We start from the raw sequence: 17,500 nt of genomic DNA on the forward strand, positions 1-17,500 counted from the left end.
AAACAGTATACAGGTAAAAGCCAGTAAATTAGAATATTTTGAAAAACTTGATTTATTTCAGTAATTGCATTCAAAAGGTGTAACTTGTACATTATATTTATTCATTGCACACAGACTGATGCATTCAAATGTTTATTTCATTTAATTTTGATGATTTGAAGTGGCAACAAATGAAAATCCAAAATTCCGTGTGTCACAAAATTAGAATATTACTTAAGGCTAATACAAAAAAGGGATTTTTAGAAATGTTGGGCAACTGAAAAGTATGAAAATGAAAAATATGAGCATGTACAATACTCAATACTTGGTTGGAGCTACTTTTGCCTCAATTACTGCGTTAATGCGGCGTGGCATGGAGTCGATGAGTTTCTGGCACTGCTCAGGTGTTATGAGAGCCCAGGTTGCTCTGATAGTGGCCTTCAACTCTTCTGCGTTTTTGGGTCTGGCATTCTGCATCTTCCTTTTCACAATACCCCACAGATTTTCTATGGGGCTAAGGTCAGGGGAGTTGGCGGGCCAATTTAGAACAGAAATACCATGGTCCGTAAACCAGGCACGGGTAGATTTTGCGCTGTGTGCAGGCGCCAAGTCCTGTTGGAACTTGAAATCTCCATCTCCATAGAGCAGGTCAGCAGCAGGAAGCATGAAGTGCTCTAAAACTTGCTGGTAGACGGCTGCGTTGACCCTGGATCTCAGGAAACAGAGTGGACCGACAGCAGCAGATGACATGGCACCCCAAACCATCACCCAACCATGCAAATTTTGCATTTCCTTTGGAAATCGAGGTCCCAGAGTCTGGAGGAAGACAGGAGAGACACAGGATCCACGTTGCCTGAAGTCTAGTGTAAAGTTTCCACCATCAGTGATGGTTTGGGGTGCCATGTCATCTGCTGGTGTAGAAGTCTCAAAGGTGGTGTTTTTCCTAAGGCAATGCCATGTTTTATAGTGCTGTGTGTTTTCTTCTCTTTTTTCTTTTTTGTGTTGCCACTTGCCTGTGTATTACAAGTGCTACATAAATAAAGTTTGATTTGATAGATTTTTTCCCCTGACCTTAGCCCCATAGAAAATCTGTGGGGTATTGTGAAAAGGAAGATGCAGAATGCCAGACCCAAAAACGCAGAAGAGTTGAAGGCCACTATCAGAGCAACCTGGGCTCTCATAACACCTGAGCAGTGCCAGAAACTCATCGACTCCATGCCACGCCGCATTAACGCAGTAATTGAGGCAAAAGGAGCTCCAACCAAGTATTGAGTATTGTACATGCTCATATTTTTCATTTTCATACTTTTCAGTTGGCCAACATTTCTAAAAATCCCTTTTTTGTATTAGCCTTAAGTAATATTCTAATTTTGTGACACACGGAATTTTGGATTTTCATTTGTTGCCACTTCAAATCATCAAAATTAAATGAAATAAACATTTGAATGCATCAGTCTGTGTGCAATGAATAAATATAATGTACAAGTTACACCTTTTGAATGCAATTACTGAAATAAATCAAGTTTTTCAAAATATTCTAATTTACTGGCTTTTACCTGTACTTAGCCTGCCAGAGAGCACCAGGAATGCAGGGACAGTTTATATATTTTTTTAAAAGGTTAAAGACAAACCTTTTTAATCAGGCTTTTTACTGATCTCGTTACACTTCTCTGAGGTTTTTTATTTGAATTGGGTTATTTTCTATTTCATTTATTTATGGCTATTATTACTACATTTATTCTCTCAATGTTATTATTAATGTATTTCTATATTTTGTTCTTCTCACTTTTATTGTATTATATATTTCATACTATTTTTTAGATGGCGTTAATTTGAGTTATTCTCCAGTGTAGACGCCTCAAAGGTGGTGTTTTTCCTAAGGCAATGCCATGTTTTATAGTGCTGTGTGTTTTCTTCTCTTCTTTCTTTTTTGTGTTGCCACTTGCCTGTGTATTACAAGTGCTACATAAATAAAGTTTGATTTGATAGATTTTTGAAAAGAAGGGTATTTTAAGGCGCACCTCTGGGGGTGTCTGAGTGTGTAGGCAGCAGACAAATATCCTCCAAGGTTGTGTCCCAGCAGCACCATTTCCTCCAGGCCCAGCTTCTCCCTCCACTCCTCCAGGGCTTCCACAAATTGGTCCTCGGCCCCCTCGGGGTCGGTGCTGAACATAGGGCGGCTGCTTTGGCCGAAGCCCAGCAGGTCCAGAGCGTAAACCGGACCGCTGCTGGAGAGACAGTCCAGGTTTTGGGCCCAGAGGGCAACGCCGCCGCCAAAGCCGTGCAGCAAAACCAGAGGAGGTCTCGACGGGGCTTGGAGCTGCGGGATGGATGGATGGCCGTGGTTGGAAAAGGCTATGGTCCACAGGTAGTTTTCGTTGGAGATGTGGACGTGCTGTCTGGAAAAAGGCTGCTTTACACCTATGAAGCAAAGAGATGCATGGCATGTTTCTGGCAATGATTATGAATACTTTGGCAGCTTCCTACTTTTCAGCATTTTCTCTTCTGCATCTTTAAGCTGGGAGGGGGAAGTAGGGCACCAAGATGGAAGCCAACTCAGTAGCCAGGAGCTGCAAAACAGCACAGAGAACACACACACACAACATTTAACAGGACAAATATTGAACTTTGACCATGACATTTTTGTTATCAGTGCTGACAGGCCTGCTTCATCTTATCCTTTCAACTTTAGAAACAGAAAGACAACTTCAGAAACTATACACTCAAAACTGAAGGTGTTTGTTTTACTCCTTGAATTTTACTTTCATGAATGGGAAAAAAACGATTGGTTCAATTGAATTTCATTTAAAAGTGCAAAAAAGAAAATGAAAAATACTAAGCGTTGTACTTTGCTTTTTCTTTAGACGGTTTGATTGTCATGTTATATTTCATATAACAAACAAACATTTAAATCCCCAGTAAACAGAGAAGGAAAAATAGACCAACACGGATGTTTAATTTTCAAAGTAAAGGCGGGGATAATTACGACGATACCTCTAACTAAAATGTCGTACACAGTAATTATTCTTTTAGACACAGAGGTGGGTAGTAACGCGCTACATTTACTCCGTTACATCTACTTGAGTAACTTTTGGGATAAATTGTACTTCTAAGAGTAGTTTTAATGCAACATACTCTTACTTTTACTTGAGTATATTTATAGAGAAGAAACGCTACTTTTACTCCGCTACTTTTATCTACATTCAGCTCGCTACTCGCTACTAATTTTTATCGATCTGTTAATGTACGCTTTGTTTGTTTTGGTCTGTCAGACAGACCTTCAAAGTGCCTGCGTTTCACCAAATGCAGTCACTCGTGACGTTCACTCCGTTCCACCAATCAGATGCAGTCACTGGTGACGTTGGACCAATCAAACAGAGCCAGGCGGTCACATGACCTGACTTAAACAAGTTGAAAAACTTATTGGGGTGTTACCATTTAGTGGTCAATTGTTCGGAATATGTACTGTACTGTGCAATCTACGGATAAAAGTTCCAATCAATCAATCAAAACTGTGAAGGAAAAAAGACCATTTTTTATTTCAACCGTACATCCCGACAAAAGCCTAAAGACTGACTGCACAGTTCCTGTCTTCACAATAAAAGTGCCGCTCCATATTGCGCCTGCGCTTTCAAAATAAGAGTCTCCGAAAGCCAGCGCAAACAAGCTAGCAAGCTACGGAGTTTGCCGCCAATGTACTTCTTGTAAAGTGTATAAAAACGAATATGGAAGCTGGACAAATAAGATGCTAAAAACCAACCACTTTCATGTGGTATTAGAAAGGAGGAACTTGTTTTTCTCCTCCATTTGAAAATGTTGACGTTATCATCACTACTGTCTGATTACAATCAATGCAAGTCATCAGAATCAGGTAATACACCAACTTATATTCTTGTCTTCATGAAAGAAAGGAATCTATATGTGTTAAACATGCATGTATATTCATTAAAACACCTTTAACATGTAAACAAAAGCGGCAAAATAAATAAATATAAATTATATACTGTATATATCAATGTATGTATGTATATATATATATATATGATGTGTGTGTGTGTATGTTACTCATCAGTTACTCAGTACTTGAGTAGTTTTTTCACAACATACTTTTTACTTTTACTCAAGTAAATATTTGGGTGACTACTCCTTACTTTTACTTGAGTAATAAATCTCTAAAGTAACAGTACTCTTACTTGAGTACAATTTCTGGCTACTCTACCCACCTCTGTTTAGACATGCCTGAGATCGGTAGGTTGTGGGTTCAAACCCCGGCCGAGTCATACCAAAGACTATAAAAATGGGACCCATTACCTCCCTGCTTGGCACTCAGTATCAAGGGTTGGAATTGGGGGTTAAATCACCAAAAATGATTCCCGGGCGCGGCCACCGCTGCTGCCCACTGCTCCCCTCACCTCCCAGGGGGTGATCAAGGGTGATGGGTCAAATGCAGAGAATAATTTCGCCACACCTAGTGTGTAATCATTGGTACTTTAACTTTAACTTTAACAAAAAGAACAGCAAACTCTACGCACACATCAACAAAAACAGACCAAACCGGAAGTAGCGATTTTAAAGCCAGACCGCGGACGAGCCTGTAAGAAAAAAAATAATGTACGGTTAAATAATGTTTGGTGCGTGATCGAATCATTCTTTGCCTACAATTTGGTGTGATGTGTGCACATAGATTTATATTGTTGACAGTCCTCTTTATGCCATGTTTTAAATCATTCCTGTGCAAGGGCTCCGATGACATTTTAGTCAGGCACAATAGGTACCGTTATTGTTATGATATATACTCTTCTTCACTTTCTGGTTATTAGGATTCAGATATTTGTTCAATGAAATGAAATTCAAACGGTTTTTAGATGTTATTGCTCGTCGACAGCGAAAAAAAGAAAAACGTTTTGTTTATCAATTTCTTTCTTTGTTTTACAAAATAAAAATCCGAATAAACCAGTTCGTTTTTTTGTATGAAAATGTATATTCGTAAAACGAAATAAAGAAAACACTGTTTCGGTCAAAAGTTAACTTACTTGTACCCCGAATTCAACGCAATCAGGGTTCTAAAAGTGATTTTTCACTAAACAATTTCCACTCCAGCGAGACAAACAAAACGCCGAACGAGTCACAAGTTGTGTAACTTTGTACGAATAGCACACTTGTGAGCAAATAAGCACACCTTAAAGAGGAAAGGTTAAAAGTAAATAGTTTTCCACGGAAGTTCGGTGCACTTCCACCAAAACACTGACGATGGGGGGGGGGGGGGGGAGAGCTTGGCCAGAAGCTACCGGTTAAGTTGTGTTGAGATCGTTGTGTACACTAGACTAGGGTACAGGAGTGGTTAAATGTTATAATAAATATAGACCAACCTCTGCTCCTTGGCAGGTGGAAGAAGCCACTCCGCCATTCTTCGCGTCCTTAAACCGAGCCTTCTCTCACGAATCTCAGACCCATGAGCGAGCTGTCAGAAAAGTGTTGCGTTCAAGGACACTCCGTACAAAATGTCACAATTGGGGTGAGGATCACGTCGACGTAACATTACCAACACACACAGGAGGATGCCACAAATCGAAACGTACTAGAAGTCGATTATATTGATATGATGGAATAGGAATTTGATAAACACAGTGGGGTTTTGTGATCGTTTTGAACATTTGTCAGGAATGATGGCCATGTTTCCTTAGTGTAAGTGAACACACCAGTGCTTTAGAAAAAAAAAAGCTAATTTTGTACCAAACTCCCTTTAGCTAGCTGTGGTCAACGTGTTGCAAATGTTTGCCAAAAATGACTTTTAAATGTTCCAAACTGCGACAGGAAGTGCCTTCAGATCACCCCTGACAAAGGTATGGCTCATTTGGGATAACTTTAGGAAATATTTGACATCAATTTGCTGTGAAAACAACACAAAGTAATCAAAGTCAAATGTCTTCTTCTGGCGTCTAACTTGAGCTACATTAGCGACATATTTACTCAGCCAGACCAAATATGACTTACTACTTTCTTCTTTTATGTCTAGTTTATGTCTAGTTGCATAAATATGTTAAATAACCAGGTGAAATAAGACTAATAAAGCTGCGATATGAAATAAATGGCCAACAATAAGCGATAACTTTCAGCTCTCAAGAGCAATTCTTGACAAAAAACGTCAGCTTCCCAAAAAAACCTTTACAAAATGTTTATCCCTACTTTGAACATATTTTTTACAAGTCATTTTGAAGTCCAGTACTGTATGTTTCAAGGAGTATTTGACAGAGGTGGGACCAAGTCATTGTTTTGTAAGTCTCAAGTCTTTGCCCTCAAGTCCGAGTCAAGTCCCGAGTCAAGACAGGCAAGCCCCGAGTCAAGTCCAAAGTCAAGACTGGAAAGTCTCAAGTCCTAAGTCCTGCATTTTGAGTTTCAAGTCCTTTTAACCACAGACTAATATATTAACACAGATTGTGTATGCTTTTCAAACGCTGTATTTATTTATTAAAACAAGTGCATTTTAAATTGCAGGAAAGAAAATTGTGCTGACATTGCACTTTATAATAGCACTATTAACCAGTCATTTTAAACATTAACTCATTCCTTTACAGAACAAACACATTGAAAAATAAAGTGCAAATGTACTTATTTGTACAAAAGTGTTAACATTGAAAAAACATGACATACACGTGAACATAACAAAAAAGTTGTACTTTTTATATGTCAGGGCCCTATGCTGCATTGCATTTGCAAAAGACCAAATTAGCCAAGAGTCTGTCAGTCATTTGTGCACGATGGGGGCGTAGTATGATGCCACCATGGCTGAAAACTCGCTCCACTGGAGCACTGGAGGCAGGCACTGCCAAGACTCTCATGGCCACTCGGAACAGTGAAGGAAGAGTCTTCATGTTCAATGCCCAGAACAAAAGGGGGGAGAGAGTTGTTTTGGGTTGGTGCACTACTTGTAAGTGTATCTTGTGTTTTTTATGTTGATTTAATTAAAAAAAGAGAGAAAAAAAAAAATATTTCTTGTGCGGCCCGATACCAATCGATCCACGGACCAGTACCGGGCCGTGGTCCGGTGGTTGGGGACCACTGAGGTAAACAACCAACAGTATGTCAGAAAGCTAGCTAAAACGGTACACATATTCATAATATAGTATACATTTTAACTGACCTTTATTTGACTATTTTTGTCTTTTTTTAGGTGGCTAAAATACGCGGTGCTGCTGACCGCCGTCTAACGTTACGTGTGATATATTGACTAACGTAACCCTGCTTAAAAAAAATCACTGAACAAAAAGTATGAATAAGGTAGTGAATTGCAACAGATTCCCGTGTTTGCAATAACGTTATAACGTTAGCAGTGAGTTTACAGCCTCACTGATTTAACTACACAGCAAATAAAAGTCACGTTACTTAGCCAATAAACGTTATCTTACATTCAAAACTTACCGTTCTTTGTGCAACTTCAAATGCCGGACGAAGTTGGAAGTTGTTGCCTCTCCATCAGTAATTTTCGAACCGCATGTGTTGCATACTGCAAACCGTTTTGTGTTGACCACCTCGTAATTTTTATACCCAAACAAAATTATTTTAGGTATCATTTTTTGTTCACTGGCGTGTGGTTTGGACATGTCTTCTTCGTTGGTTGTCCTGCAATTTGATTGGATGAATGCTGTGTGATGAAAACAAAGTAGATCTAATTTGATTGGCTGTTGTACTGAGACCACACCAGCTGACACACGCAACGCTGATAGACAAGTACACAATGAAAAATACGGAGCGCTCACGAATAACTTTTTCATCTTTGGGTTTTGGGGAAAGTATAAAGTCATGTCAAGTCATGTCAATTCAAAAGGCTCAAGTCCAAGTGAAGTCACAAGTCATTGATGTTAAAGTCTAAGTCGAGTTGCAAGTCTTTTTACATTTTGTCAAGTCGAGTCTAAAGTCATCAAATTCATGACTCGAGTCTGACTCGAGTCCAAGTCATGTGACTCGAGTCCACACCTCTGCTTACTACTTTCTTCTTTTATGTCTAGTTGCATACATATGTTAAATAACCAGGTGAAATGGTGTGTATAGCATTATTAAGCTATGAAATAAGACTAATAAAGCTGCGGTATGAAATAAATGGCCAACAATAATCAGAGGTGGGTAGAGTAGCCAGAAATTGTACTCAAGTAAGAGTACTGTTACTTTAAAGATTTATTACTCAAGTAAAAGTAAGGAGTAGTCACCCAAATATTTACTTGAGTAAAAGTAAAAAGTATGTTGTGAAAAAACTACTCAAGTACTGAGTAACTGATGAGTAACATACACACTCATATCATATATATATATATATATATATATATATATATATATATATATATATATATATATATATATACATAATACATATACATTGATATATACAGTATATCATTTATATGTATTTATTTTGCTGTTTTTGTTTAAAGGTGTTTTAATGAATATACATGCATGTTTAACATATAGATTCCTTTTTTTCATGAAGACTAGAATATAAATTGATGTATTACCTGATTCTGATGACTTGCATTGATTGTAATCAGACAGTAGTGATGATAGCGTCCACGTTTTCAAATGGAGGAGAAGAAAAGTTCCTCCTTTCTGTCTATATATATATATATATATATATATATATATATATATATATATATATATATATATATATATATATATATATACATAATACATATACATTGATATATACAGTATATCATTTATATGTATTTATTTTGCTGTTTTTGTTTAAAGGTGTTTTAATGAATATACATGCATGTTTAACATATAGATTCCTTTCTTTCATGAAGACTAGAATATAAGTTGGTGTATTACCTGATTCTGATGACTTGCATTGATTGTAATCAGACAGTAGTGATGATAACGTCCACGTTTTCAAATGGAGGAGAAGAAAAGTTCCTCCTTTCTGTCTAATACCACATGAAAGTGGTGGGTTTTTGGCATCTTATTTGTCCAGCTTCCATATTCGTTTTTATACACTTTACAAGAAATATATTGGCGTCAAACTCCATAGCTTGCTAGCTTGTTTGCGCTGGCTTTCGGAGACTCTTATTTTGAAAGCGCAGGCGCGATGGAGCGGCACTTTTATTGTGAAGACAGGAACGTCCTCATGTGGGCTATACCGAGGATGTCGTTGTGGCTTGTGCAGCCCTTTGAGACACTTGTGATTTAGGGCTATATAAATAAACATTGATTGATTGATTGATTGATTGATGTGCGATCAGTCTTTAGGCTTTTGACGGGATGTACGGTTGAAATAAAAAAGTATCTTTTTTCCTTCACACTTTTGATTGATTGATTGGAACTTTTATTATTAGATTGCACAGTACAGTACATATTCCGAACAATTGACCACTAAATGGTAACACCCCAATAAGTTTTTCAACTTGTTTAAGTCAGGTCATGTGACCACCTGGCTCTGTTTGATTGGTCCAACGTCACCAGTGACTGCATCTGATTGGTGGAACGGAGTCAAACGTCACTAGTGACTGCATTTTATTGGTGGAACGAAGTGAAACGTCACCAGTAAGGCAGGCACTTTGAAGGTCTGTCTGACAGACCAAAACAAACAAAGCGTGCATTAACAGATCGATAAAAATGAGTAGCGAGTAGCGAGCTGAATGTAGATAAAAGTAGCGGAGTAAAAGTAGCGGAGTAAAAGTAGCGTTCCTTCTCTATAAATATACTTAAGTAAAAGTAAAAGTATGTTGCATTAAAACTACTCTTAGAAGTACAATTTATCCCAAAAGTTACTCAAGTAGATGTAACGGAGTAAATGTAGCGCATTACTACCCACCTCTGACAATAAGCGATAACTTTCACTGCAGCTCTCAAGAGCAATTCTTGACAAAAAACGTCAGCTTCCCAAAAAAACCTTTACAAAATGTTTATCCCTACTTTGAACATATTTTTTACAAGTCATTTTGAAGTCCAGTACTGTATGTTTCAAGGAGTATTTGATGTATTATTGTTAATCATTATTAAGATGGGTTAGTGATTGTCTGTGAAATATATTTTGGGGATTGAAATCATACCAGTATGTTTACGTGGCTACACTTTTTTTATTATAAAAAACAAAGCTAAAATAAAACCTAGTACTGTCAAAGTTAACACGATAATAACGAGTTAATGTGTGCCCATTCTTTCTGGCTCTCAACAAAGGCGGACACTTTTCCTTTCCTCTCCCCTTATCTCTCCTGGTTTTCCTTCTTTTGTTTTGTCTCGTCTTAACTTTCTTGGAGCCTTTTTTTGCACTGCCCTCCAAAATCTAAACAATCAAAATGATCTACATTCTTCTCAACGAATCTGACATGATCTTACTGACTCCAAGCTCGGGTTCGTGGGAACCTGCCTGTCCTGACGAAAGGTCTTTTGCTGGACACACGGTGGACTCTTGAGAGAAGGGGTGAGTCTTTTAGGCAAGGATGTTGAAGTTCTCTACCTATTCGGAATCATGAATTGGGAGATGCTGGCAGCCGTTGAAGGATTCCCCAAAGCTGCCACAGATGATTGAAGGCTGGGCAGTACTGTGTGCACTCAGACATTCATGGTTTTTTAGGCTAAATTGCAAACTGGGTAACATCTTGGAGAAGCTGTCTGCTCTGCTCTGCAAGGGAAAGTATGATGAATTTGAGGACCAGAAATAGACAGTTAGATTTAAATGTTTAAATTTGTTTTTGCTCGCTCAAACACTAAGATTCTAATCTTGATTGTTTTCCCTGGCTGGAACGACGGGACAAGGTCGTTGCTTCGAGACTAGGACATTTTAGCAAAGACATCACCTTCCCTGTTTTTCATAGACACACACCTGTTGTGTGCTGACTTTTGTTGGACTGACTGGCTGTGTCATCTAATTAAAGTTAAAGTACCAATGATTGTCACACACACACACACGCACACACACATTAGGTGTGGTGAAATTTGTCCTCTGCATTTGACCCATCCCCTTGTTCACCCCCTGGGAGGTGAGGGGAGCAGTGGGCAGCAGCGGTGGCCCCGCCCGGGAATCATTTTTGGTGATTTAACCCCCAATTCCAACCCTTGATGCTGAGTGCCAAGCAGGGAGGTAATGGCTCCCATTTTTATAGTCTTTGGTATGACTCGGCCAGGGTTTGAACTCACAACCTACCCATCTCAAGGCAGACACTGAGTAATGCGAGTAATGAAGGTCAAGGAACAAAGCAACTCTTCAGGCTTACACACGTACGCAAAATACATCCACGGACAATACATGCAACACACACACATCCCTACACCTTTGGACCTTAAACCCCGTGGTACGGCGCACAACGGAGCAGTGCCCCTGGTGGCGGCAGCTTCAGACCGGATGCCCGCCCCCTCCTCCCCTGTTGCAAGTTTCGAGTTGTGTGTCAAAATATGTATGTACAGTATGTACCTTTTTCCTGGTCTCAAACTTAGCCCCCCCCACAGCAGTTTAGTTTGGGACTTGCTTTTTTTATCTCTTTACCTTTTCCCCCCCCTTTGTTACTGGGTGCCAGAGGTGGGACCAAGTCATTGTTTTGCAAGTCACAAGTAAGTCTCAAGTCTTTGCCCTCAAGTCCGAGTCAAGTCCCGAGTCAAGACAGGCAAGCCCCGAGTCAAGTCCAAAGTCAAGACTGGAAAGTCTCAAGTCAAGTCCTAAGTCCTGCATTTTGAGTTTCGAGTCCTTTCAAGTCCTTTTAACCACAGACTAATATATTAACACAGGTTGTGTATGCTTTTCAAATGCTGTATTTATTTATTAAAACAAGTGCATTTTAAATTGCAGGAAAGAAAATTGTGCTGACATTGCACTTTATAATAGCACTATTAACCAGTCATTTTAAACATTAACTCATTCCTTTACAGAACAAACACATTGAAAAATAAAGTGCAAATGTACTTATTTGTACAAAAGTGTTAACATTGAAAAAACATGACATATACGTGAACATAACAAAAAAGTTGTACTTTTTATATGTCAGGACCCTATGCTGCATTGCATTTGCAAAAGACCAAATTAGCCAAGAGTCTGTCAGTCATTTGTGCACGATGGGGGCGTAGTATGATGCCACCATGGCTGAAAACTCGCTCCACTGGAGCACTGGAGGCAGGCACTGCCAAGACTCTCATGGCCACTCGGAACAGTGAAGGAAGAGTCTTCATGTTCAATGCCCAGAACAAAAGGGGGAGAGAGTTTTTTTGGGTTGGTGCACTACTTGTAAGTGTATCTTGTGTTTTTTATGTTGATTTAATTAAAAAAAAATATATATATATTTCTTGTGCGGCCCGATACCAATCGATCCACGGACCAGTACCGGGCCGCGGCCCGGTGGTTGGGGACCACTGAGGTAAACAACCAACAGTATGTCAGAAAGCTAGCTAAAACGGTACACATATTCATAATATAGTATACATTTTAACTGACCTTTATTTTACTATTTTTGTCTTTTTTTTAGGTGGCTAAAATACGCGGTGCTGCTGACCGCCGTCTAACGTTACGTGTGATATATTGACTAACGTAACACTGCTTAAAAAAATCACTGAACAAAAAGTATGAATAAGGTAGTGAACTGCAACAGATTCCCGTGTTTGCAATAACGTTATAACGTTAGCAGTGAGTTTACAGCCTCACTGATTTAACTACACAGCAAATAAAAGTCACGTTACTTAGCCAATAAACGTTATCTTACATTCAAAACTTACCGTTCTTTGTGCAACTTCAAATGCCGGACGAAGTTGGAAGTTGTTGCCTCTCCATCAGTAATTTTCGAACCGCATGTGTTGCATGCTGCAAACCGTTTTGTGTTGACCACCTCGTAATTTTTATACCCAAACAAAATTATTTTAGGTATAATTTTTTGTTCACTGGCGTGTGGTTTGGACATGTCTTCTTCGTTGGTTGTCCTGCAATTTGATTGGATGAATGCTGTGTGATGAAAACAAAGTAGATCTAATTTGATTGGCTGTTGTACTGAGACCACACCAGCTGACACACGCAACGCTGATAGACAAGTACACAATGAAAAATACGGAGCGCTCCCGAATAACTTTTTCATCTTTGGGTTTTGGGGAAAGTAGCAAGTCATGTCAAGTCATGTCAATTCAAAAGGCTCAAGTCCAAGTGAAGTCACAAGTCATTGATGTTAAAGTCTAAGTCGAGTTGCAAGTCTTTTTACATTTTGTCAAGTCGAGTCTAAAGTCATCAAATTCATGACTCGAGTCTGACTCGAGTCCAAGTCATGTGACTCGAGTCCACACCTCTGCTGGGTGCTGCCCATCAGTGTTCCCGTTCTGTCTACTCTGTAACTGTATGCTGGATCTTGGACGGCTTTGAACTGAAAATGTCATTTACTTTGACTTTTTAAATGCAATAACATTAAAGTTCCATTCCATTCCGCCGTAAACGTGGGAAAACGCACCGGCGCCGCTGCCACAAGCAGGAACAGGAAAAGTGCACACTGAGTGGAAAGGCTAGACCCCCATCTCGCGAGTGGGTCTCTCGACAAGATCAAAGCCATCCGCATTTGCTGCCGCTACGAGCCGAGTCATCACCAAAGCAGGTCGAGCCCCAAATGCCAGCACAGAACCCTCTTTCTTGTCCAGTTTCATGTTCATAGTAGTGATGGGTCCGGCAACACCGATGCATCGGCGCATGCGTCGAGCTCATAGAGCAAAGCCCTGTGTCGGTGCGCGTACCGCTTTTAGAAAGTCAGGTGACCGATCATGAGCTGTTTTGGTCACGTGAACGATACGCCAACTGTGTCGCACTGACGCCTCCTCTGTGCCCTGTGAGCGGCTCTTTTCTACAGCCGGAGAAATAATAACTAAGAAGAGAAATCGTCTAAAATGTAATACGTCGGAAAAACTTTTTTTTAATTTTTTTTATAAAAATGTGTAAAAAAATAATATTAAAAAAATTCCCAGTCCACAATCATCCACAACACGTTCTCTTAGATTTCCATGTTATGATACATGTTCACATTATTTATTGAATGTATCTAAAAAAGATACAAATATATTTTTATTTAAATGAAGATATGAAATAATCCTAAATGAAATACAATGACTTGGTTTATATTATTGTATATACTAGGGCAGGGGTCACCAACACGGTGCCCGCGGTCACCAGGTAGCCCGTAAGGACCAGATCAGTCGCCCGCTGGCCTGTTCTAAAAATAGCTCAAAGAGCAGCACTTACCAGTGAGCTGCCTCTATTTTTTTAATTTTATTTATTTACTAGCAAGCTGGTCTCGCTTTGCTCGACATTTTTAATTCTAAAAGAGACAAAATTCAAATAGAATTTGAAAATCCAAGAAAATATTTTAAAGACTTGGAATAAGCGGTAGAAAATGGATGGATGGATGGGTCTTCACTTGTTTAAATAAATTCATTTATTTTTTACTTTGCTTCTTATTACTTTTAGAAATACAATTTTAGAGAAAAAATACAACCTTAAAAATGATTTTAGGATTTTTAAATAAACATACCTTTTTACCTTTTAAATTTCTTCCTCTTCTTTCCTGACAATTTAAATCAATGTTCAAGTAAAAATTTTTTATTTTTTATTGTAAAGAATAATAAATATTTTAGCTTCTGTTTTTTCGACGAAGAATATTTGTGAAATATTTCTTCAAACTTACTATGATTAAAATTCAAAAAAAGTATTCTGGCAAATCTAGAAAATCTGTAGAATCAAATTTAAATCTTATTTCAAAGTATTTTGAATTTCTTTTTAAAATTTTTGTTCTGGAAAATCTAGAAGAAATACTGATTTGTCTTTGTTAGAAATATAGCTTGGTCCAATTTGTTAAATATTCTAACAAAGTACAGATTGGATTTTAACCAATTTAAAACATGTCATCAAAATTCTAAAATGTATCTTAATCAGGAAAAATTACTAATGATGTTCCATAAATTCTTTTTTTTATTTTTTCAAAAAGATTCAAATAAGCTAGTTTTTCTCTTCTTTTTGTCGGTTGAATTTTGAATTATAAAGAGTCGAAATTGAAGATAAACTATGTTTCTAAAAATTTTATTTTAAATTTTTTCTTGTTTTCTCCTCTTTTAAACCATTCAATTAAGTGTTTTTTTCATCATTTATTCTCTACAAAAAACCTTCCGTAAAAGGAAAAAAAAATGTACGACGGAATGACAGACAGAAATACCCATTTTTTTAAATATATATACATTTATTTATTTAGCTATTCTTGTTTAAATCACACTTATGTGTAACTTACAAATGACAATATATTTATTTATTTAAGTGTGTATCAAACTGGTAGCCCTTCGCATTAATCAGTACCCAAGAAGTAGTTTTTGGTTTCAAAAAGGTTGGTGACCCCTGTACTAGGGCATAAAATCAGTGTCAGTTGAGTCGGTCCATAGGTTGCCTGTAGGGATTTTTAATGTCCAGCAGATGTCAGTATTTAGTGACACAGTATCGACACAGTATCAATACAGTTTTGCAATGTGTCGAAAAGCTTCATGACGCCTCATCAACCCATCACTAGTTCATAGTATTAAACTTAAAAATTATCTGAACGTTTTCCAGGCCAAGGACCCCCAAACTGATGGACAGATGGAGCCCCTGCTTATATATCTTGGTCCTAAAGGTGCATTGTTATTGAGCAAAACTAAGATACTCCAATAAATAATATAGTTTAGTGCTGCTAATAACTAGCTGACAACTGATGCGTTAATTGCTAGTTGACACATGGTGCGCTAATCGCTAGCTGATAATTGGCACGCAAATCACCTGCAGGCAATTAGAGTATGAGTTGCTTGCTATATTAAATGCTAACATGAATACAATCAAATATTATTCATGTTTTTATTTTCAAACTGCATGATACAGTGAGTGAGGTGTCACTGCTGTTTTTTTAAACTGCACCAGTGTGTTAGATCAATGTTAATGTATATTTAAAGATATTTCAATTGAAAAAAAATTGCATAGGGAATACAAATGTAAGAAAACCAAAGAAAGTCTAATCAACCACAATATTTAGTACCTAAGTTCTAGCAGTACGACTGCAGACCACCTGGAAGATAAAACTGAATTGTGATTAAATACGAGCTAACTTCAGACAAAATGCAATTAACAGTGATTTTATATTTTAGTTGTTTGACATCCGTAAAAAACACACTAATAATATAAGTCAGACATTTTGACTGCATGCTTTGAATGGGAACATGTAGCCCCATCAGGTAGACAAATATGAAGAATAAAACTTGGAAATGAAAATATTACCTCCAAAGGATAGTATAGTTTATGTTAGGATGGATTTAAAAAAAAACATTTTCAATGAGTCATTTTTTTGTCAAGAGGAACAATTGTGTTGTTTTTTCCATTTTAGATGAAGGACCAGAGGTTACAATTCTAATATAAACTTTGAACCAATATTCATTCAACACTGCCAACATTCATTGGCTGAAAAAAGATAACTGACAAAATAACACAGATGATGTCGAAACTGTCAACATTCCACACTGTCTTTAGTCAAGGAAAAGTGTGTTAAAGGCCCCCACATTGTCAAGAATGTCCACTTTGTGCAATGACACACATTTGAAGGCTGACAATGGACTGGAAACATAATTGCCCATCCAGAGATTAAACCTAAGCTTATCTGCATACTCTTCCAGTTTCAGATAATGTGGGTGAGATGAAATGAAAAGTTAATTTAATTCATTATCCTCCAGGATTTGAGTCTACAGTATGATCCTATTGCTTTAGGAAGAGCACGCTTTTGCTATCTTTTTTTTTTTTTTAAACATTCCCTGTCGCTCTGACTCTCAGTAAATGTTCAAAAAAAGGTTTTATCTTATAGATTAAGAGAAGTGGTATCCTTGAAAACCTCTGAAGCATTCTTCAGTCACAGTTCAATTCAAGCACTGGGAATTATCCACAGAATTTGGTATTAAAATACATTTTGTACAGATTGACTGATGGTTATTATTTGTACTCCTTAACAGGAAAAGGCCAACTGAAGGAGGCTGATGCCTGTCCTGCTCCACAAGGTGGCATGCTTGTACGTATACATCACACACACACACACACACACATACATGTCTTGCCTACTTTGTGTGGACCCACGCTTGGTTAGTACAGGGGTCGGCAACCCAAAATGTTGAAAGAGCCATATTGGACCAAAAATACAAAAACAAATCCGTCTGGAGCCGCAACAAATTAAAAGCCATTTTACATACAGATAGTGTGTCATGAGATATAAATTGAATTAAGAGGACTTAAGGGAAACTAAATGACCTCAAATATAGCCACAAATGAGGCATAATGATGCAATATGTACATATAGCTAGCCTAAATAGCATGTTAGCATCAATTAGCTTGCAGTCATGCAGTGACCAAATATGTCTGATTAGCACTCCACACAAGTCAATAACATCAACAAAACTCACCTTTGTGCATTCATGCACAACGTTAAAAGTTTGGTGGACAAAATGAGACAGAAAAAGAAGTCCTAGAAAGTCGGAGAAAGTTATACAAGTAAACAAACTACGGTGAGTTCAAGGA

At 37.9% G+C, this 17,500-nt stretch overlaps 1 protein-coding gene across 1 annotated transcript in view; it reads right to left on the reverse strand.

Annotated features, from left to right (window-relative positions):
- Positions 1-5,424, reverse strand: part of abhd5b (abhydrolase domain containing 5, lysophosphatidic acid acyltransferase b) — a 12,744-nt gene extending 7,320 nt beyond the window's left edge. The window contains exons 1-3 of the mRNA XM_061982380.2: positions 5,349-5,424; positions 2,467-2,549; positions 2,001-2,400 (exon numbers count right to left, since the gene is read on the reverse strand). Coding sequence (XP_061838364.1) covers positions 2,001-2,400; positions 2,467-2,549; positions 5,349-5,386 — 521 coding nt within the window. The 5' untranslated portion in view covers positions 5,387-5,424. The remainder of the gene's footprint in view (positions 1-2,000; positions 2,401-2,466; positions 2,550-5,348) is intronic.
- Between the last annotated feature and the right edge of the window lie 12,076 nt (positions 5,425-17,500).

The sequence above is a fragment of the Nerophis lumbriciformis genome, linkage group LG21, assembly GCF_033978685.3.
Source record: "Nerophis lumbriciformis linkage group LG21, RoL_Nlum_v2.1, whole genome shotgun sequence".
In the NCBI taxonomy this organism is placed as follows: Eukaryota; Metazoa; Chordata; class Actinopteri; order Syngnathiformes; family Syngnathidae; genus Nerophis; species Nerophis lumbriciformis.